A 22,774-nucleotide genomic window follows, 5' to 3' on the forward strand; every position below is an offset into this window, starting at 1 on the left:
GCCTGTCTGTCTCGCCCGGCCGAGGTAAATTACTGCTGTCAGCGGCAGGTCCGGGACCTGTTGCTGCAGCATTTAGTATGAAGTACTGGAAGGGGGCCATGCAGGGGCCCAGACTGTGAGGCCCAGGCTGTGACCTGGGCTACTAGGTGGGCCCCCTAACACGCTGGGCCCCTGTTCAGCCGAACCGGCTGAACAAGTGATATGTCCGCCCCTGTCCCAGCGGTCGGATCCCCCCAGGGACATACCCTGGTCTTCATAAGAACATCAGGATTTCATCTAGTTTTTTTATTTTATTAAAGGGGTTATCCAGGAATAGAAAAACACAGATAATATTTTCAAAAGACAACGCCACACCTGTCCTAAGGTTGTGCGTGTGGTATTTCAGCTCAGTTCCATTGAAGTGAATGGGGCCAAGTTGTAATACCACACACAACCTGAGGACAGGTGTGGTGCTGTTTTTTGAAGGAATCCCCTTTTACATGGGCGTTTGTTTGCTGTGTTTACATGGTGCAGTTTTTTCCCATGTTTTTGTTGTGATTTTGGTGGAATTGCAGCAAAAAACTGTGCTATTTTACTGTCATATGCACATCAGGTGGCCCTTAAAGGCGAACTCCACTGCTCCAGCGTTCGGAACGTTTTGTGGTGTCTGGGGTGTTGCAATGATATTACAGGATCTGGTGGAATTAACCCTTACTTGTCGTGACGCCAGGGTGTGCTTTGCTTAGTATTAGAGGTCCTGACGCCAACCGGCCCACAAACGACAGGGATAATAAACGGAATGTCCACAGCAGAATTTATGAGATAACTGGAAACTTTTACTTGAACTTTCATGCAACAGTCTTTACAATGGAACAGTTTCTCCTGATGTAACCGGGATGCAGGTTCCTCACAGGCTTTGCTGGGACTGATAGTGATGAGCTTTATGCAGGCCACTGTGCTACTAATTATAAGATTTGAGTAGAATAGTAGTCACACAAGATTTGTAGGATTGAGCTTTATAACTGATGGTTTTAGTGGCTGCTGGGTCTTTAGGCTTTGGCCTAGATGAATTGAGATTGAAGATGTGCTGATTGTGCTTGCTTGATAGTTCGGAACTAAGAGAATGCAGGAACAAGAGAGAGAATTTAAAGACTACAGCCCTTTATATAATAGGGGGCTGGACTAATCTCAGTGGCCAGCAAACCTGTAAGTCCTGAACCCAGTGAACTCTGGGTACATCACATGACTCAGGGATGTCCTTAATCGTATATACATTCACAATTGTGCATCACATGACCTGGGAAGGTCCTATACATTTATTATACCTAGACATTAAATAATATATATGTAAATACAATTATATGAGGTGACCTAGGGGCAAGCCATGCAGAAGAGCCCTGTGGAAATGGAGGAGCTCTAGCTGAGGGATTCCAGACAGGGACAGGACAAGGTCCTGTACCGGGACACCACAATTTTGTTTCAAACTCTAAGTGCAGGCAGCGCAGGTCATGATGTCACAGCCACACCCCTTGTGACATCACACCACGCCCCCTCAATGGAAGTCCATGGGAGGGGGCGTGACAGCCTCCACGCCCCTCCCATAGACTTGCATTGAAGGGGCGCGGTGTGACATCAGGAGGGGTGTGCCCATTACGTCACGACCCCAGCACCTGGGGCAGTAGCGTACCCCTTTAAATTCATCATCACAAGGGTTAATGGTGGCGCAAAAGATTCGATCAGCCAGTGAATGATTGTGTGCCTGATCGTCATCTGACCGCTCGCCCTTTGATGCGGCCGATTATTGGGAACAGGGGTCCCTAGGAATGCTCATTTGCCTGATAATTGGCCTGTGTATTAGGTCCCTTACAGGGTGGCCATAAAAACTGTACGTCATCTGTCCATTTCCTATGTGTAACTAAATAAAAAACCTGTTTGATCTGAATTCTCTCCTAAAGAACACAAATAAATAATAAATAAAACTGTAGTGTGAAGAGTGGTAGGACTGCAGAATACTAAGGTAAACATCACAGTCCTGACATACCGCTCTAATCCACAACAGACACCGACTAGAAGAAAAGTATGGTGCACATTAGAAACAAGAGAGCACTGGGGAGATAGAATCATATGAATTTTCCAGGCCCAAAGCCTCATACCTGTGTACAAGTTTTGCAACTACAGTGGGGATCAAAAGTTTGTGCACCCCAGGTAAAAATATGTATTAATGTGCATAAAGAAGCCAAGGAAAGATGGAAAAATCTCCAAAAGGCATCAAATTACAGATTAGACATTCTTATAATATGTCAACAAAAGTTTGATTTTATTTCCATCATTTACACTTTCAAAATATCAGAAAACAAAAAAATGGCATCTGCAAAAGTTTGGGCACCCTGCAGAGTTAATATCTTGTACTGCCCCCTTTGGCAAGTATCACAGCTTGAAAATGCTTTTTGTAGCCAGCCAAGAGTCTTCAATTCTTGTTTGAGGTATCTTTGCCCATTCTTCCTTACAAAAGTCTTCCAGTTCTTTGAGATTTCTGGGCTGTCTGTCACGCACTGCTCTTTTATGGTCTATCCATAGATTTTCAATTATGTTGAGGTCAGGAGATTGTGAAGGCCATGGCAAAACCTTCAGTTTACGCCTCTTGATGTAATCCCCTGTGGATTTCGAGGTGTGTTTAGGATCATTATCCATTTGTAGAAACCATCCTCTCTTTAACTTCAGCTTTTTCACAGATGGCATCAAGTTAGCATCCAAAATTTGCTGACATTTTATTGAATCCATTTTTCCTTCTTCTCGTGAGATGTTCCCTGCCACTGGCTGCAATACAAACCCAAAGCATGATTGATCAGTTGGACAGTTGGACAGAGGTTCTATTCATTAAATTCTGTTCCCCTTCTTCTCCAAATGTACCTTTGCTCATTACGGCCAAAAAGTTCAATTTTAACCTCATCGGTCCACAGAACTTGTTTCCAAAATGCATCAAGCTTAGGCTGGGTCCACACTACGTTTTGTCCCATACGGGAGCGCATACGGCAGGAGGGAGCTAAAACCTCGCGCTCCCGTATGTGACCGTATGCGCTCCCGTATTTCATTCATTTCAATGAGCCGGCCGGAGTGAAACGTTCGGTCCGGTCGGCTCATTTTTGCGCCGTATGCGCTTTTACAACCGGACCTAAAACCGTGGTCAACCACGGTTTTAGGTCCGGTTGTAAAAGCGCATACGGCGCAAAAATGAGCCGACCGGACCGAACGTTTCACTCCGGTCGGCTCATTGAAGTGAATGGCATACGGGACCGCATACGGTAACATACGGGAGCGCGAGGTTTTAGCTCCCTCCTGCCGTATGCGCTCCCGTATGGGACAAAACGTAGTGTGGACCCAGCCTTATCTATATGTTCATTTGCAAAGTTCAAACGCTTATTTTTGTGGTGAGGACGTAGAAGAGGTTTTCTTCTGATGACTCTTCCATGAAGACCATATTTGTACAAGTATCTATTTATAGTGGAATAGTGTACCAAAACTCCAGTGTCTGCCAGATCTTTCTGGAGGGATTGTGCAGTCAAACGTGGGTTTTGAATTGTTTTTCTCACAATCCTGCGAGCTGTTCTGTCTGATGTTTTTCTTGGTCTTCCAGATCTTGCTTTAACTTCCACTGTTCCTGATGGCTGCCATTTCTTAATTACTTTCTGAACAGAGGATATTGACATCTGAAAAGGTTTTGCTATCTTCGTATAGCCTTCTCCAGCTTAGTGAGTGTCAACTATTTTCAGTTTCAGATTTCTAGACAACTGCTTAGAAGAACCCATGATGCTGATTGTCGGGGCAAGGTCAGATGAGTCTGGGCAATTAAAACCTTGAGACTGACATGACCGGGTCTTCCCAGATGACGATTGAGAACAATCCATGACACTGGCAGGTCTCAGCATTGTAAAGGGGGCAGTGCATGCTATAAATTCTGCAGGGTGCCCAAACTTTTGCAGACGCCATTTTTTTGTTTTCTGTTATTTTGAAAGTGTAAATGATGGAAATAAATTGTAACTTTTGTTGACATATTATAAAAATGTCTAATCAGTAATTTGATGCCTTTTGGAGATTTTTCCATCTTTGGCTTCTTTATGCACTTTAATAGTGTTGCTCGCGAATATTCGCAATTCGAATATTATTCGCGAATATCGCATATTCGCGAATTCGCGAATTTCGCGAATATAGCGCTATATATTCGTAATTACGAATATTTTTTATTTTTTTTTTTTTTTTTTTTTTTCTTCACAGTACACATCACAGTGATCATTCCTCTCTGCTTCCAGCTTATGTGGTGTAAAGAAGGTTGTAATACTACTGTGTAAGACTGACGTGCAGTAATTCGCATATGCGAAAATTAGCACATGCTAATTTTCGCATATGCTAATTTTCGTATATGCGAATTTTCACATATGTTAATTTTCGCATACGCGAATATTCGCATATGCGAAAATAAAATGAGGGTATAACGAATATGCGAATATTCGCGAATATATGACGAATATTCGTCCATATATTCGCGAATATTCGCGAATTCGAATATGGCCTATGCCGCTCAACACTACACTTTAACACAAATTTTTACCTGGGGTGCCCAAACTTTTAATCCCCACTGTATCTTGTCTTTCTTTCTCTAAGGGGTTAGTGTGTCTCTTTCTCTCTCTCTTGCAGTCAAGGCAATGCCCCCTGGAAAATAAGTATGCAAAGCAGCTCTCCTGCAGAAGGAAGTAGCATCCCTGTAAGTCAATGATTGATCTCTAAAAGAGCCTTAGAACATGACCAGGGATTATCAGCCAAACTAGAATCCTAAAGGACCAAGAGGATCCATCTATAGACATGAGAGTCAGGGTTCTTGCCCCCTCTGAACTCTGCATACTTTTTCCCCAGGAAGCTTATAAAATTCTATGCCAGTGGTCTCCAAACTGTGGCCCTCCAGATGTTGAAAAACTACGACTCCCAGCCAATGGCTGTTCGGGCATGCTGGGAGTTGTAGTTTTGTATTATCTAGAGGTCCACAGTTTGGAGACCACTGTACTTTTGCATCTTGGCAGTCTCCACAAGGAGATACACACCAAACCCAACCAGCTCCCTGGCCTGAAATAGCCTTCTATGGCTGGAAACAGTTGCATTTAAATCTTTTTGTATAATGTAGATTATACCATTGTATGTATATTTGTAATATACATTAATTTAAAAAATGTGTATATTTGTAGGTGAAAAAAAAATGCTGTCCCTGCAGCTATTGCCTGTGTGTCTATGAGGACAGGACAAGCAGGGCTCTGTGCACGCTCCTGGCTTGTCATTCATCCTGCTGTGTGAGTCAGGAGTGTGTCATACAGTTACTGTGTACACAGCCCTGCTTGTCCTCAGTGTACAGAGCCCTGCTTGTCCTCAGTGTAGAGAGCCCTGCTTGTCCTCAGTGTAAAAAGCCCTGCTTGTCCTCAGTGTACAAAGCCCTGCTTGTCCTCAGTGTACAAAGCCCTGCTTGTCCTCAGTGTACAGAGCCCTGCTTGTCCTCAGTGTACAGAGCCCTGCTTGTCCTCAGTGTACAGAGCCCTGCTTGACCTCAGTGTACAGAACCCTGCTTGTCCTCACTGCACAGAGCCCTGCTTGTCCTCAGTGTACAGAGCCCTGCTTGTCCTCAGTGTACAAAGCCCTGTTTGTCCTCAGTGTACATCGCCCTGCTTGTCCTCAGTGTACTGAGCCCTGCTTGTCCTCAGCGTTCAGAGCCCTGCTTGTCCTCAGTGTACAGAGCCCTGCTTGTCCTCAGTGTACAGAGCCCTGCTTGTCCTCAGATTACAAAGCCCTGCTTGTCCTCAGTGTACAAAGCCCTGCTTGTCCTCAGTGTACAAAGCCCTGCTTGTCCTTAGTGTACAGAGCCCTGCTTGACCTCAGTGTACAGAGCCCTGCCTGACCTCAGTGTACAGAGCCCTGCTTGTCCTCAGTGTACAGAGCCCTGCATGTCCTCAGTGAAAAAAGCCCTGCTTGTCCTCAGTGTACAAAGCCCTGCTTGTCCTCAGTGTACAAAGCCCTGCTTGTCCTCAGTGTACAGAGCCCTGCTTGTCCTCAGTGTACAGAGCCCTGCTTGTCCTCAGTGTACAGAGCCCTGCTTGTCCTCAGTGTACAGAGTCCTGCCTGACCTCAGTGTACAGAGCCCTGCTTGTCCTCAGTGTACAGAGCCCTGCTTGTCCTCAGTGTACAGAGCCCTGCTTGTCCTCAGTGTACAGAGCCCTGCTTGTCCTCAGTGTACAGAGCCCTGCTTGTCCTCAGTGTACAGAGCCCTGCTTGTCCTCAGTGCACAGAGCCCTGCTTGACCTCAGTGTACAGAGCCCTGCTTGTCCTCAGTGTACAGATTCCTGCTTGACCTCAGTGTACAGATTCCTGCTTGACCTCAGTGTACAGAGCCCTGCTTGTCCTCAGTGTACAGAGCCCTGCTTGTCCTCAGAGTACAAAGCCCTGCTTGTCCTCAGTGTACAAAGCCCTGCTTGTCCTCAGTGTACAAAGCCCTGCTTGTCCTTAGTGTACAGAGCCCTGCTTGACCTCAGTGTACAGAGCCCTGCCTGACCTCAGTGTACAGAGCCCTGCTTGTCCTCAATGTACAGAGCCCTGCATGTCCTCAGTGTAAAAAGCCCTGCTTGTCCTCAGTGTACAAAGCCCTGCTTGTCCTCAGTGTACAAAGCCCTGCTTGTCCTCAGTGTACAGAGCCCTGCTTGTCCTCAGTGTACAGAGCCCTGCATGTCCTCAGTGAAAAAAGCCCTGCTTGTCCTCAGTGTACAAAGCCCTGCTTGTCCTCAGTGTACAAAGCCCTGCTTGTCCTCAGTGTACAGAGCCCTGCTTGTCCTCAGTGTACAGAGCCCTGCTTGTCCTCAGTGTACAGAGCCCTGCTTGTCCTCAGTGTACAGAGCCCTGCCTGACCTCAGTGTACAGAGCCCTGCTTGTCCTCAGTGTACAGAGCCCTGCTTGTCCTCAGTGTACAGAGCCCTGCTTGTCCTCAGTGTACAGAGCCCTGCTTGTCCTCAGTGTACAGAGCCCTGCTTGTCCTCAGTGTACAGAGCCCTGCTTGTCCTCACTGCACAGAGCCCTGATTGACCTCAGTGTACAGAGCCCTGCTTGTCCTCAGTGTACAGATTCCTGCATGACCTCACTGTACAGAGCCCTGCTTGACCTCAGTGTACAGAGCCCTGCTTGTCCTCAGTGTACAGAGCCCTGCTTGTCCTCAGAGTACAAAGCCCTGCTTGTCCTCAGTGTACAAAGCCCTGCTTGTCCTCAGTGTACAAAGCCCTGCTTGTCCTTAGTGTACAGAGCCCTGCTTGACCTCAGTGTACAGAGCCCTGCCTGACCTCAGTGTACAGAGCCCTGCTTGTCCTCAATGTACAGAGCCCTGCATGTCCTCAGTGTAAAAAGCCCTGCTTGTCCTCAGTGTACAAAGCCCTGCTTGTCCTCAGTGTACAAAGCCCTGCTTGTCCTCAGTGTACAGAGCCCTGCTTGTCCTCAGTGTACAGAGCCCTGCTTGTCCTCAGTGTACAGAGCCCTGCTTGTCCTCAGTGTACAGAGCCCTGCCTGACCTCAGTGTACAGAGCCCTGCTTGTCCTCAGTGTACAGAGCCCTGCTTGTCCTCAGTGTACAGAGCCCTGCTTGTCCTCAGTGTACAGAGCCCTGCTTGTCCTCAGTGTACAGAGCCCTGCTTGTCCTCAGTGTACAGAGCCCTGCTTGTCCTCAGTGTACAGAGCCCTGCCTGACCTCAGTGTACAGAGCCCTGCTTGTCCTCACTGCACAGAGCCCTGCTTGTCCTCAGTGTACAGAGCCCTGCTTGTCCTCAGTGTACAGAGCCCTGTTTGTCCTCAGTGTACAGCGCCCTGCTTGTCCTCAGTGTACAGAGCCCTGCTTGTCCTCAGTGTACAGAGCCCTGCTTGTCCTCAGAGTACAAAGCCCTGCTTGTCCTCAGTGTACAAAGCCCTGCTTGTCCTCAGTGTACAAAGCCCTGCTTGTCCTCAGTGTACAGAGCCCTGCTTGACCTCAGTGTACAGAGCCCTGCTTGTCCTCAGTGTACAGAGCCCTGCCTGACCTCAGTGTACAGAGCCCTGCTTGTCCTCACTGCACAGAGCCCTGCTTGTCCTCAGTGTACAGAGCCCTGCTTGTCCTCACTGCACAGAGCCCTGCTTGTCCTCAGTGTAAAGAGCCCTGCTTGTCCTCATTGCACAGAGCCCTGCTTGTCCTCAGTGTACAGATCCCTGCTTGTTCTCAGTGTACAGAGCCCTGTTTGTCCTCAGTGTACAGCGCCCTGCTTGTCCTCAGTGTACAGAGCCCTGCTTGTCCTCAGTGTACCGAGCCCTGCTTGTACTCAGTGTACAGAACCCTGCTTGTCCTCAGTGTACAGAGCCCTGCTTGACCTCAGTGTACAGAGCCCTGCTTGTCCTCAGTGTACAGAGCCCTGCCTGACCTCAGTGTACAGAGCCCTGCTTGTCCTCACTGCACAGAGCCCTGCTTGTCCTCAGTGTACAGAGCCCTGCTTGTCCTCACTGCACAGAGCCCTGCTTGTCCTCAGTGTAAAGAGCCCTGCTTGTCCTCATTGCACAGAGCCCTGCTTGTCCTCAGTGTACAGATCCCTGCTTGTTCTCAGTGTACAGAGCCCTGTTTGTCCTCAGTGTACAGCGCCCTGCTTGTCCTCAGTGTACAGAGCCCTGCTTGTCCTCAGTGTACCGAGCCCTGCTTGTACTCAGTGTACAGAACCCTGCTTGTCCTCAGTGTACAGAGCCCTGCTTGTCCTCAGTGTACAGAGCCCTGCTTGTCCTCAGTGTACAGAGCCCTGCTTGTCCTCAGTGTACAGAGCCCTGCTTGTCCTCACTGCACAGAGCCCTGCTTGACCTCAGTGTACAGAGCCCTGCTTGTCCTCAGTGTACAGATTCCTGCTTGACCTCACTGAACAGAGCCCTGCTTGACCTCAGTGTACAGAGCCCTGCTTGTCCTCAGTGTACAGAGCCCTGCTTATCTTCAGTGTAAAAAGCCCTGCTTGTCCTCAGTGTACAAAGCCCTGCTTGTCCTTAGTGTACAGAGCCCTGCTTGACCTCAGTGTACAGAGCCCTGCCTGACCTCAGTATACAGAGCCCTGCTTGTCCTCAGTGTACAGAGCCCTGCATGTCCTCAGTGTAAAAAGCCCTGCTTGTCCTCAGTGTACAAAGCCCTGCTTGTCCTCAGTGTACAAAGCCCTGCTTGTCCTCAGTGTACAGAGCCCTGCTTGTCCTCAGTGTACAGAGCCCTGCTTGTCCTCAGTGTACAGAGCCCTGCTTGACCTCAGTGTACAGAGCCCTGCTTGTCCTCAGTGTACAGAGCCCTGCCTGACCTCAGTGTACAGAGCCCTGCTTGTCCTCACTGCACAGAGCCCTGCTTGTCCTCAGTGTATAGAGCCCTGCTTGTCCTCAGTGTACAGAGCCCTGTTTGTCCTCAGTGTACAGCGCCCTGCTTGTCCTCAGTATACTGAGCCCTGCTTGTCCTCAGTGTTCAGAGCCCTGCTTGTCCTCAGTGTACAGAGCCGTGCTTGTCCCCAGTGTACAGAGCCCTGCTTGTCCTCAGAGTACAAAGCCCTGCTTGTCCTCAGTGTACAAAGCCCTGCTTGTCCTCAGTGTACAAAGCCCTGCTTGTCCTCAGTGTACAGAGCCCTTCTTGACCTCAGTGTACAGAGCCCTGCTTGTCCTCAGTGTACAGAGCCCTGCCTGACCTCAGTGTACAGAGCCCTGCTTGTCCTCACTGCACAGAGCCCTGCTTGTCCTCAGTGTACAGAGCCATGCTTGTCCTCACTGCACAGAGCCCTGCTTGTCCTCAGTGTACAAAGCCCTGCTTGTCCTCAGTGTACAGAGTCCTGCCTGACCTCAGTGTACAGAGCCCTGCTTGTCCTCACTGCACAGAGCCCTGCTTGACCTCAGTGTACAGAGCCCTGCTTGTCCTCACTGCACAGAGCCCTGCTTGTCCTCAGTTTACAGAGCCCTGCTTGTCCTCACTGCACAGAGCCCTGCTTGTCCTCAGTGTAAAGAGCCCTGCTTGTCCTCACTGCACAGAGCCCTACTTGTCCTCAGTGTACAGATCCCTGCTTGTTCTCAGTGTAAAAAGCCCTGCTTGTCCTCAGTGTAAAAAGCCCTGCTTGCCCTCAGTGTACAAAGCCCTGCTTGTCCTCAGTGTACAGAGCCCTGCCTGACCTCAGTGTACAGAGCCCTGCTTGTCCTCACTGCACAGAGCCCTGCTTGTCCTCAGTTTACAGAGCCCTGCTTGTCCTCACTGCACAGAGCCCTGCTTGTCCTCAGTGTAAAGAGCCCTGCTTGTCCTCACTGCACAGAGCCCTACTTGTCCTCAGTGTACAGATCCCTGCTTGTTCTCAGTGTACAGAGCCCTGTTTGTCCTCAGTGTACAGCGCCCTGCTTGTCCTCAGTGTACAGAGCCCTGCTTGTCCTCAGTGTACCGAGCCCTGCTTGTACTCAGTGTACAGAACCCTGCTTGTCCTCAGTGTACAGAGCCCTGCTTGTCCTCAGTGTACAGAGCCCTGCTTGTCCTCAGTGTACAGAACACTGCTTGTCCTCACTGCACAGAGCCCTGCTTGTCCTCAGTGTACAGAGCCCTGCTTGTCCTCAGTGTACAAAGCCCTGTTTGTCCTCAGTGTACATCGCCCTGCTTGTCCTCAGTGTACTGAGCCCTGCTTGTCCTCAGCGTTCAGAGCCCTGCTTGTCCTCAGTGTACAGAGCCCTGCTTGTCCTCAGTGTACAGAGCCCTGCTTGTCCTCAGATTACAAAGCCCTGCTTGTCCTCAGTGTACAAAGCCCTGCTTGTCCTCAGTGTACAAAGCCCTGCTTGTCCTTAGTGTACAGAGCCCTGCTTGACCTCAGTGTACAGAGCCCTGCCTGACCTCAGTGTACAGAGCCCTGCTTGTCCTCAGTGTACAGAGCCCTGCATGTCCTCAGTGAAAAAAGCCCTGCTTGTCCTCAGTGTACAAAGCCCTGCTTGTCCTCAGTGTACAAAGCCCTGCTTGTCCTCAGTGTACAGAGCCCTGCTTGTCCTCAGTGTACAGAGCCCTGCTTGTCCTCAGTGTACAGAGCCCTGCTTGTCCTCAGTGTACAGAGCCCTGCCTGACCTCAGTGTACAGAGCCCTGCTTGTCCTCAGTGTACAGAGCCCTGCTTGTCCTCAGTGTACAGAGCCCTGCTTGTCCTCAGTGTACAGAGCCCTGCTTGTCCTCAGTGTATAGAGCCCTGCTTGTCCTCAGTGTACAGAGCCCTGCTTGTCCTCAGTGCACAGAGCCTTGCTTGACCTCAGTGTACAGAGCCCTGCTTGTCCTCAGTGTACAGATTCCTGCTTGACCTCAGTGTACAGATTCCTGCTTGACCTCAGTGTACAGAGCCCTGCTTGTCCTCAGTGTACAGAGCCCTGCTTGTCCTCAGAGTACAAAGCCCTGCTTGTCCTCAGTGTACAAAGCCCTGCTTGTCCTCAGTGTACAAAGCCCTGCTTGTCCTCAGTGTACAGAGCCCTGCTTGTCCTCAGTGTACAGAGCCCTGCTTGTCCTCAGTGTACAGAGCCCTGCTTGTCCTCAGTGTACAGAGCCCTGCTTGTCCTCAGTGTACAGAGCCCTGCTTGTCCTCAGTGTACAGAGCCCTGCCTGACCTCAGTGTACAGAGCCCTGCTTGTCCTCACTGCACAGAGCCCTGCTTGTCCTCAGTGTACAGAGCCCTGCTTGTCCTCAGTGTACAGAGCCCTGTTTGTCCTCAGTGTACAGCGCCCTGCTTGTCCTCAGTGTACAGAGCCCTGCTTGTCCTCAGTGTACAGAGCCCTGCTTGTCCTCAGAGTACAAAGCCCTGCTTGTCCTCAGTGTACAAAGCCCTGCTTGTCCTCAGTGTACAAAGCCCTGCTTGTCCTCAGTGTACAGAGCCCTGCTTGACCTCAGTGTACAGAGCCCTGCTTGTCCTCAGTGTACAGAGCCCTGCCTGACCTCAGTGTACAGAGCCCTGCTTGTCCTCACTGCACAGAGCCCTGCTTGTCCTCAGTGTACAGAGCCCTGCTTGTCCTCACTGCACAGAGCCCTGCTTGTCCTCAGTGTAAAGAGCCCTGCTTGTCCTCATTGCACAGAGCCCTGCTTGTCCTCAGTGTACAGATCCCTGCTTGTTCTCAGTGTACAGAGCCCTGTTTGTCCTCAGTGTACAGCGCCCTGCTTGTCCTCAGTGTACAGAGCCCTGCTTGTCCTCAGTGTACCGAGCCCTGCTTGTACTCAGTGTACAGAACCCTGCTTGTCCTCAGTGTACAGAGCCCTGCTTGTCCTCAGTGTACAGAGCCCTGCTTGTCCTCAGTGTACAGAGCCCTGCTTGTCCTCAGTGTACAGAGCCCTGCTTGTCCTCAGTGTACAGAGCCCTGCTTGTCCTCACTGCACAGAGCCCTGCTTGACCTCAGTGTACAGAGCCCTGCTTGTCCTCAGTGTACAGATTCCTGCTTGACCTCACTGAACAGAGCCCTGCTTGACCTCAGTGTACAGAGCCCTGCTTGTCCTCAGTGTACAGAGCCCTGCTTATCTTCAGTGTAAAAAGCCCTGCTTGTCCTCAGTGTACAAAGCCCTGCTTGTCCTTAGTGTACAGAGCCCTGCTTGACCTCAGTGTACAGAGCCCTGCCTGACCTCAGTGTACAGAGCCCTGCTTGTCCTCAGTGTACAGAGCCCTGCATGTCCTCAGTGTAAAAAGCCCTGCTTGTCCTCAGTGTACAAAGCCCTGCTTGTCCTCAGTGTACAAAGCCCTGCTTGTCCTCAGTGTACAGAGCCCTGCTTGTCCTCAGTGTACAGAGCCCTGCTTGTCCTCAGTGTACAGAGCCCTGCTTGACCTCAGTGTACAGAGCCCTGCTTGTCCTCAGTGTACAGAGCCCTGCCTGACCTCAGTGTACAGAGCCCTGCTTGTCCTCACTGCACAGAGCCCTGCTTGTCCTCAGTGTATAGAGCCCTGCTTGTCCTCAGTGTACAGAGCCCTGTTTGTCCTCAGTGTACAGCGCCCTGCTTGTCCTCAGTATACTGAGCCCTGCTTGTCCTCAGTGTTCAGAGCCCTGCTTGTCCTCAGTGTACAGAGCCGTGCTTGTCCCCAGTGTACAGAGCCCTGCTTGTCCTCAGAGTACAAAGCCCTGCTTGTCCTCAGTGTACAAAGCCCTGCTTGTCCTCAGTGTACAAAGCCCTGCTTGTCCTCAGTGTACAGAGCCCTTCTTGACCTCAGTGTACAGAGCCCTGCTTGTCCTCAGTGTACAGAGCCCTGCCTGACCTCAGTGTACAGAGCCCTGCTTGTCCTCACTGCACAGAGCCCTGCTTGTCCTCAGTGTACAGAGCCATGCTTGTCCTCACTGCACAGAGCCCTGCTTGTCCTCAGTGTACAAAGCCCTGCTTGTCCTCAGTGTACAGAGTCCTGCCTGACCTCAGTGTACAGAGCCCTGCTTGTCCTCACTGCACAGAGCCCTGCTTGTCCTCAGTTTACAGAGCCCTGCTTGTCCTCACTGCACAGAGCCCTGCTTGTCCTCAGTGTAAAGAGCCCTGCTTGTCCTCACTGCACAGAGCCCTACTTGTCCTCAGTGTACAGATCCCTGCTTGTTCTCAGTGTAAAAAGCCCTGCTTGTCCTCAGTGTAAAAAGCCCTGCTTGCCCTCAGTGTACAAAGCCCTGCTTGTCCTCAGTGTACAGAGCCCTGCCTGACCTCAGTGTACAGAGCCCTGCTTGTCCTCACTGCACAGAGCCCTGCTTGTCCTCAGTTTACAGAACCCTGCTTGTCCTCACTGCACAGAGCCCTGCTTGTCCTCAGTGTAAAGAGCCCTGCTTGTCCTCACTGCACAGAGCCCTACTTGTCCTCAGTGTACAGATCCCTGCTTGTTCTCAGTGTACAGAGCCCTGTTTGTCCTCAGTGTACAGCGCCCTGCTTGTCCTCAGTGTACAGAGCCCTGCTTGTCCTCAGTGTACCGAGCCCTGCTTGTACTCAGTGTACAGAACCCTGCTTGTCCTCAGTGTACAGAGCCCTGCTTGTCCTCAGTGTACAGAGCCCTGCTTGTCCTCAGTGTACAGAACACTGCTTGTCCTCACTGCACAGAGCCCTGCTTGTCCTCAGTGTACAGAGCCCTGCTTGTCCTCAGTGTACAAAGCCCTGTTTGTCCTCAGTGTACATCGCCCTGCTTGTCCTCAGTGTACTGAGCCCTGCTTGTCCTCAGCGTTCAGAGCCCTGCTTGTCCTCAGTGTACAGAGCCCTGCTCGTCCTCAGTGTACAGAGCCCTGCTTGTCCTCAGATTACAAAGCCCTGCTTGTCCTCAGTGTACAAAGCCCTGCTTGTCCTCAGTGTACAAAGCCCTGCTTGTCCTTAGTGTACAGAGCCCTGCTTGACCTCAGTGTACAGAGCCCTGCCTGACCTCAGTGTACAGAGCCCTGCTTGTCCTCAGTGTACAGAGCCCTGCATGTCCTCAGTGAAAAAAGCCCTGCTTGTCCTCAGTGTACAAAGCCCTGCTTGTCCTCAGTGTACAAAGCCCTGCTTGTCCTCAGTGTACAGAGCCCTGCTTGTCCTCAGTGTACAGAGCCCTGCTTGTCCTCAGTGTACAGAGCCCTGCTTGTCCTCAGTGTACAGAGCCCTGCCTGACCTCAGTGTACAGAGCCCTGCTTGTCCTCAGTGTACAGAGCCCTGCTTGTCCTCAGTGTACAGAGCCCTGCTTGTCCTCAGTGTACAGAGCCCTGCTTGTCCTCAGTGTACAGAGCCCTGCTTGTCCTCAGTGTACAGAGCCCTGCTTGTCCTCAGTGCACAGAGCCTTGCTTGACCTCAGTGTACAGAGCCCTGCTTGTCCTCAGTGTACAGATTCCTGCTTGACCTCAGTGTACAGATTCCTGCTTGACCTCAGTGTACAGAGCCCTGCTTGTCCTCAGTGTACAGAGCCCTGCTTTTCCTCAGAGTACAAAGCCCTGCTTGTCCTCAGTGTACAAAGCCCTGCTTGTCCTCAGTGTACAAAGCCCTGCTTGTCCTTAGTGTACAGAGCCCTGCTTGACCTCAGTGTACAGAGCCCTGCATGTCCTCAGTGAAAAAAGCCCTGCTTGTCCTCAGTGTACAAAGCCCTGCTTGTCCTCAGTGTACAAAGCCCTGCTTGTCCTCAGTGTACAGAGCCCTGCTTGTCCTCAGTGTACAGAGCCCTGCTTGTCCTCAGTGTACAGAGCCCTGCTTGTCCTCAGTGTACAGAGCCCTGCCTGACCTCAGTGTACAGAGCCCTGCTTGTCCTCAGTGTACAGAGCCCTGCTTGTCCTCAGTGTACAGAGCCCTGCTTGTCCTCAGTGTACAGAGCCCTGCTTGTCCTCAGTGTACAGAGCCCTGCTTGTCCTCAGTGTACAGAGCCCTGCTTGTCCTCACTGCACAGAGCCCTGATTGACCTCAGTGTACAGAGCCCTGCTTGTCCTCAGTGTACAGATTCCTGCTTGACCTCACTGTACAGAGCCCTGCTTGACCTCAGTGTACAGAGCCCTGCTTGTCCTCAGTGTACAGAGCCCTGCTTGTCCTCAGAGTACAAAGCCCTGCTTGTCCTCAGTGTACAAAGCCCTGCTTGTCCTCAGTGTACAAAGCCCTGCTTGTCCTTAGTGTACAGAGCCCTGCTTGACCTCAGTGTACAGAGCCCTGCCTGACCTCAGTGTACAGAGCCCTGCTTGTCCTCAATGTACAGAGCCCTGCATGTCCTCAGTGTAAAAAGCCCTGCTTGTCCTCAGTGTACAAAGCCCTGCTTGTCCTCAGTGTACAGAGCCCTGCTTGTCCTCAGTGTACAGAGCCCTGCTTGTCCTCAGTGTACAGAGCCCTGCTTGTCCTCAGTGTACAGAGCCCTGCCTGACCTCAGTGTACAGAGCCCTGCTTGTCCTCAGTGTACAGAGCCCTGCTTGTCCTCAGTGTACAGAGCCCTGCTTGTCCTCAGTGTACAGAGCCCTGCTTGTCCTCAGTGTACAGAGCCCTGCTTGTCCTCAGTGTACAGAGCCCTGCTTGTCCTCAGTGTACAGAGCCCTGCCTGACCTCAGTGTACAGAGCCCTGCTTGTCCTCACTGCACAGAGCCCTGCTTGTCCTCAGTGTACAGAGCCCTGCTTGTCCTCAGTGTACAGAGCCCTGTTTGTCCTCAGTGTACAGCGCCCTGCTTGTCCTCAGTGTACAGAGCCCTGCTTGTCCTCAGTGTACAGAGCCCTGCTTGTCCTCAGAGTACAAAGCCCTGCTTGTCCTCAGTGTACAAAGCCCTGCTTGTCCTCAGTGTACAAAGCCCTGCTTGTCCTCAGTGTACACAGCCCTGCTTGACCTCAGTGTACAGAGCCCTGCTTGTCCTCAGTGTACAGAGCCCTGCCTGACCTCAGTGTACAGAGCCCTGCTTGTCCTCACTGCACAGAGCCCTGCTTGTCCTCAGTGTACAGAGCCCTGCTTGTCCTCACTGCACAGAGCCCTGCTTGTCCTCAGTGTAAAGAGCCCTGCTTGTCCTCATTGCACAGAGCCCTGCTTGTCCTCAGTGTACAGATCCCTGCTTGTTCTCAGTGTACAGAGCCCTGTTTGTCCTCAGTGTACAGCGCCCTGCTTGTCCTCAGTGTACAGAGCCCTGCTTGTCCTCAGTGTACCGAGCCCTGCTTGTACTCAGTGTACAGAACCCTGCTTGTCCTCAGTGTACAGAGCCCTGCTTGTCCTCAGTGTACAGAGCCCTGCTTGTCCTCAGTGTACAGAGCCCTGCTTGTCCTCAGTGTACAGAGCCCTGCTTGTCCTCAGTGTACAGAGCCCTGCTTGTCCTCACTGCACAGAGCCCTGCTTGACCTCAGTGTACAGAGCCCTGCTTGTCCTCAGTGTACAGATTCCTGCTTGACCTCACTGTACAGAGCCCTGCTTGACCTCAGTGTACAGAGCCCTGCTTGTCCTCAGTGTACAGAGCCCTGCTTATCTTCAGTGTAAAAAGCCCTGCTTGTCCTCAGTGTACAAAGCCCTGCTTGTCCTTAGTGTACAGAGCCCTGCTTGACCTCAGTGTACAGAGCCCTGCCTGACCTCAGTGTACAGAGCCCTGCTTGTCCTCAGTGTACAGAGCCCTGCATGTCCTCAGTGTAAAAAGCCCTGCTTGTCCTCAGTGTACAAAGCCCTGCTTGTCCTCAGTGTACAAAGCCCTGCTTGTCCTCAGTGTACAGAGCCCTGCTTGTCCTCAGTGTACAGAGCCCTGCTTGTCCTCCGTGTACAGAGCCCTGCTTGACCTCAGTGTACAGAGCCCTGCTTGTCCTCAGTGTACAGAGCCCTGCCTGACCTCAGTGTACAGAGCCCTGCTTGCCCTCACTGCACAGAGCCCTGCTTGTCCTCAGTGTATAGAGCCCTGCTTGTCCTCAGTGTACAGAGCCCTGTTTGTCCTCAGTGTACAGCGCCCTGCTTGTCCTCAGTATACTGAGCCCTGCTTGTCCTCAGCGTTCAGAGCCCTGCTTGTCCTCAGTGTACAGAGCCCTGCTTGTCCCCAGTGTACAGAGCCCTGCTTGTCCTCAGAGTACAAAGCCCTGCTTGTCCTCAGTGTACAAAGCCCTGCTTGACCTCAGTGTACAAAGCCCTGCTTGTCCTCAGTGTACAGAGCCCTTCTTGACCTCAGTGTACAGAGCCCTGCTTGTCCTCAGTGTACAGAGCCCTGCCTGACCTCAGTGTACAAAGCCCTGCTTGTCCTCACTGCACAGAGCCCTGCTTGTCCTCAGTGTACAGAGCCATGCTTGTCCTCACTGCACAGAGCCCTGCTTGTCCTCAGTGTACAAAGCCCTGCTTGTCCTCAGTGTACAGAGTCCTGCCTGACCTCAGTGTACAGAGCCCTGCTTGTCCTCACTGCACAGAGCCCTGCTTGTCCTCAGTTTACAGAGCCCTGCTTGTCCTCACTGCACAGAGCCCTGCTTGTCCTCAGTGTAAAGAGCCCTGCTTGTCCTCACTGCACAGAGCCCTACTTGTCCTCAGTGTACAGATCCCTGCTTGTTCTCAGTGTAAAAAGCCCTGCTTGTCCTCAGTGTAAAAAGCCCTGCTTGCCCTCAGTGTACAAAGCCCTGCTTGTCCTCAGTGTACAGAGCCCTGCCTGACCTCAGTGTACAGAGCCCTGCTTGTCCTCACTGCACAGAGCCCTGCTTGTCCTCAGTTTACAGAGCCCTGCTTGTCCTCACTGCACAGAGCCCTGCTTGTCCTCAGTGTAAAGAGCCCTGCTTGTCCTCACTGCACAGAGCCCTACTTGTCCTCAGTGTACAGATCCCTGCTTGTTCTCAGTGTACAGAGCCCTGTTTGTCCTCAGTGTACAGCGCCCTGCTTGTCCTCAGTGTACAGAGCCCTGCTTGTCCTCAGTGTACCGAGCCCTGCTTGTACTCAGTGTACAGAGCCCTGCTTGTCCTCAGTGTACCGAGCCCTGCTTGTCCTCAGTGTACAGAGCCCTTCTTGACCTCAGTGTACAGAGCCCTGCTTGTCCTCAGTGTACAGAGCCCTGCCTGACCTCAGTGTACAGAGCCCTGCTTGTCCTCACTGCACAGAGCCCTGCTTGTCCTCAGTGTACAGAGCCATGCTTGTCCTCACTGCACAGAGCCCTGCTTGTCCTCAGTGTACAAAGCCCTGCTTGTCCTCAGTGTACAGAGTCCTGCCTGACCTCAGTGTACAGAGCCCTGCTTGTCCTCACTGCACAGAGCCCTGCTTGTCCTCAGTTTACAGAGCCCTGCTTGTCCTCACTGCACAGAGCCCTGCTTGTCCTCAGTGTAAAGAGCCCTGCTTGTCCTCACTGCACAGAGCCCTACTTGTCCTCAGTGTACAGATCCCTGCTTGTTCTCAGTGTAAAAAGCCCTGCTTGTCCTCAGTGTAAAAAGCCCTGCTTGCCCTCAGTGTACAAAGCCCTGCTTGTCCTCAGTGTACAGAGCCCTGCCTGACCTCAGTGTACAGAGCCCTGCTTGTCCTCACTGCACAGAGCCCTGCTTGTCCTCAGTTTACAGAGCCCTGCTTGTCCTCACTGCACAGAGCCCTGCTTGTCCTCAGTGTAAAGAGCCCTGCTTGTCCTCACTGCACAGAGCCCTACTTGTCCTCAGTGTACAGATCCCTGCTTGTTCTCAGTGTACAGAGCCCTGTTTGTCCTCAGTGTACAGCGCCCTGCTTGTCCTCAGTGTACAGAGCCCTGCTTGTCCTCAGTGTACCGAGCCCTGCTTGTACTCAGTGTACAGAACCCTGCTTGTCCTCAGTGTACAGAGCCCTGCTTGTCCTCAGTGTACAGAGCCCTGCTTGTCCTCAGTGTACAGAGCGCTGCTTGTCCTCACTTCACAGAGCCCTGCTTGACCTCAGTGTACAGAGCCCTGCGTGTCCTCAGTGTACAGATTCCTGCTTGACCTCAGTGTACAGAGCCATGCTTGACCTCAGTGTACAGAGCCCTGCATGTCCTCAGTGTACAGAGCCCTACTTGTCCTCAGTGTACAGAGCCCTGCTTGTCCTCAGTGTACAGAGCCCTGCTTGTCTTCAGTGTAAAAAGACCTGCTTGTCCTCAGTGTACAAAGCCCTGCTTGGCCTCAGTGTACAGAGCCCTGCTTGACCTCAGTGTACAGAGCCCTGCTTGTCCTCAGTGTACAGAGCCCTGCTTGTCCTCACTGCACAGAACCCTGCTTGTCATCAGTGTACAGAGCCCTGCTTGTCCTCACTGTACAGAGTCCTGCTTGTCCTCAGTGTACAGCACCCTGCTTGTCCTCAGTGTACAGATCCCTGCTTGTCCTCAGTATACAGAGCCCTGCTTGTCCTCAGTGTACAGAGCCCTGCTTGTCCTTAGTGTACAGAGCCCTGCTTGTCCTCACTGCACAGAGCCCTGCTTGTCCTCAGTGTACAGAGCCCTGCTTGTCCTCAGTGCACAGAGCCCTGCTTGTCCTCAGTGTACAGCGCCCTGCTTGTCCTCACTGCACAGAGTCCTGCTTGTCCTCAGTGTACAAAGCCCTGCTTGTCCTCAGTGTACAAAGCCCTGCTTGTCCTCAGTGTACAGAGCCCTGCTTGTCCTCAGTGTACAAAGCCCTGCTTGTCCTCAGTGTACAGAGCCCTGCTTGACCTCAGTGTACAGAGCCCTGCTTGTCCTCAGTGTACAGAGCCCTGCTTGTCCTCAGTGTACAGAGCCCTGCTTGTCTTCAGTGTACAGAACCCTGCTTATCCTCATTGTACAGAGCCCTGCTTGTTCTCACTGCACAGAGCCCTTCTTGACCTCAGTGTACAGAGCCCTTCTTGACCTCAGTGTACAGATCCCTGCTTGTCCTCATTGTACATAGCCCTGCTTGTCCTCAGTGTACAGAGCCCTGTTTGTCCTCAGTGTACAGCACCCTGCTTGTCCTCAGTGTACAGAATCCTGCTTGTCCTCAGTGTATAGATTCCTGCTTGTCCTCAGTGTACAGAGCCCTGCTTGTCCTCAGTGTACAGAGCCCTGCTTGTCCTCACTGCACAGAGCCCTGCTTGACCTCAGTGTACAGAGCCCTGCTTGTCCTCAGTGTACCGAGCCCTGCTTGTACTCAGTGTACAGAGCCCTGCTTGTCCTCAGTGTACAGAGCCCTGCTTGTCCTCACTGCACAGAGCCCTGCTTGACCTCACTGCACAGAGCCCTGCTTGTCCTTAGTGTACAGCGTCCTTCTTGTCCTCAGTGTACAGAGCCCTGCTTGTCCTCAGTGTGGTGGTCGCCTTGTGAATGTGGTGGTCAGGATGTTGCTGTGCAGGTTATAAAGGGTGCTATTAACCCTTGTCAGTCGTGATGCCAGGGTGAGGGTTAAATACTGAGTGTATTGGCCTATCGCCACTCTTCCCAAGGACGATAGGTGTTTGCAGAATAAAGTATTGTCCACAAACAGAGCTTTGCTGAAAACTCGCATCAACTTTTACAGAAGATTTTCTGTAACATGCGAACATACAAACAGTCTTTGAGTCTATGAATAGCTTGGCTGAGATTTACCATTGGTTGGGACTTTGAGTAAGTTCTTTAGCTTGCAGGAATTTAGTATGCGCAGATCAACTGGATATGGGGTTAAGTTTAGGTCCAGGGCCCTTGCCAGTAATTACGGAGAATTTATAAGAACTCACTGTGTAATTCAGCCGAGGCCGCAAGGCTTTGGCCTAGTAATTGTCGTTGTAAGTTGCGGAGGTCCTACCTCATTCAGTGACAGCAACCCAAGAGAGAGAATAATGGCCGCAGCTCCCATATTTGGGCAGGGGCTGGCCATTTTAGGATTGGTCCACACCATCTGTCAATCAGCCTCACAAAGTATTGTGAGTATCACATGGCCTATGAACCTCCAAAGGTCCTTTGCATTAACCATAGAGACTAAACCTCGTCACGTGACCCGCAGGTCCTGTGACGCTAGCGCAAGGTAAGTATACTTTTATTTACATTTAATTGTGCAATATATTAGTTATCTAAGGGGTGACTAGGGGAAGACTAAACCTGAGGACCCCACGGTTCCTAGGAACTCTGACTTTGGGGACCCATACCAAGGTACTGTATGCAATACAGTACCGGGACACCACAAACCTCCTTACTTAAAACAAGTCGACCCCAACACCTGTCCCCTAAGGCAGAGGAACTAGGACGAAGGCTAAGGATGAAATTATTATACCAATTTACCTGTTTGTACACAGAAGGGTATATTGGCTTGCCTGAGGCTATCAACCAATAAGTTAGCTACTAGGGTCTATTGGCTACACGCTTCTTACCCCTAGAACACAACAGTATATCCTTACCTAGGTTACCTTTAATAAATACGTGCATCAATTTTTAGCTCGCAAGAACACCTACTGGCTTACGTAGAAAGAAAATAAATTAGTGTACCTAACAGTCGCAGGAATTGGAATGACTTAGGCTACAATTCCCATAGTGTTTTTTTTTATATTAATGTGAGACATATTTTTTTATTTTGGTGTAATAAGTTAGAATAATATAAGTACTCTTTAAGTGATTTGTTTGATGTACTTTGTGTACAGATACTATTTGGAAGATCAGTCTTGATATCTTAAAGGTAGTTTACCTTGTGTAGTCCTTTGAGACTGTCGCAACATCACCTCCGGGCTGGCAGGAGTCTCTTCAAATAATAGCTCTGTGGAAACTTCAGTCCCCGAGGGACCAGCTTGAGGGCTGAAAACGGAAGCAACATCTTCGGGTGGACTGGGAGACTTCCTGAAGTCAGGTGGAGAAGGTCTTGCTGGACTTGAAGCAGCAACGGGAGAGATACTGGTGCTAGCTGGAACTACTGGTTGCGGTTGACTAGGTGGGGCAACCAGTGGCGGCTGGCTAGGTGGAGCAACAAGGGGCGGCTGGCTTGCAGCTGAACATGGCATACCCCAATAGATGACAGGTTGGTGAGAGGAGAATAAAGGAATGTCCATACTGGGATGAATTCCTTCTCCTGGTATATATTCCCTGGCTGGCTTGGCTGGAGGAGGAGTAGGGAGAGGTGCAGGTTTAGGTGGTCCCAGCAAGTCTTCCTTCAAGCACACCTTTATTCGGTTTCGGTGGACCACCTGTGGCTCAAACCCTTCTTTCTGTATCTCATACACATCCGTATCGGGATAGGGAATTGCAGTAATAGTATAGGGTTCTGTTTCCTATAGAGAATCCAGCTTATGAGTTCTTGGGAATTTCCTGAGCCAAACTTTGTCTCCCAGCTGCAGGGGTTGAGCCGAGGCATGCCGATTATACTCTTTTTGCTGTTGGCCCTGGGCTCCGCCCATTTTCTTCTTCATAATGTCTCGGGCTTCTTCAATTCTCCTGCGATGTTCAGAGCCCCAGTCCTGCGAGACTTGAGGGG

The 22,774-nt window shown here is 51.3% G+C and overlaps 1 protein-coding gene across 1 annotated transcript in view; it reads right to left on the bottom strand.

Moving 5' to 3' along the window:
• LOC130283120 (proline-rich protein 36-like) overlaps nucleotides 1–22,352 on the bottom strand; it is a 30,123-nt gene extending 7,771 nt beyond the window's left edge. Inside the window, exon 1 of the mRNA XM_056532307.1 lies at nucleotides 21,995–22,352. Within this exon, the coding sequence (XP_056388282.1) occupies nucleotides 21,995–22,352 (358 nt within the window). The remainder of the gene's footprint in view (nucleotides 1–21,994) is intronic.
• Nucleotides 22,353–22,774: the final 422 nt, after the last annotated feature.

Source organism: Hyla sarda, chromosome 7 (genome assembly GCF_029499605.1).
Source record: "Hyla sarda isolate aHylSar1 chromosome 7, aHylSar1.hap1, whole genome shotgun sequence".
NCBI classification, from domain to species: domain Eukaryota; kingdom Metazoa; phylum Chordata; class Amphibia; order Anura; family Hylidae; genus Hyla; species Hyla sarda.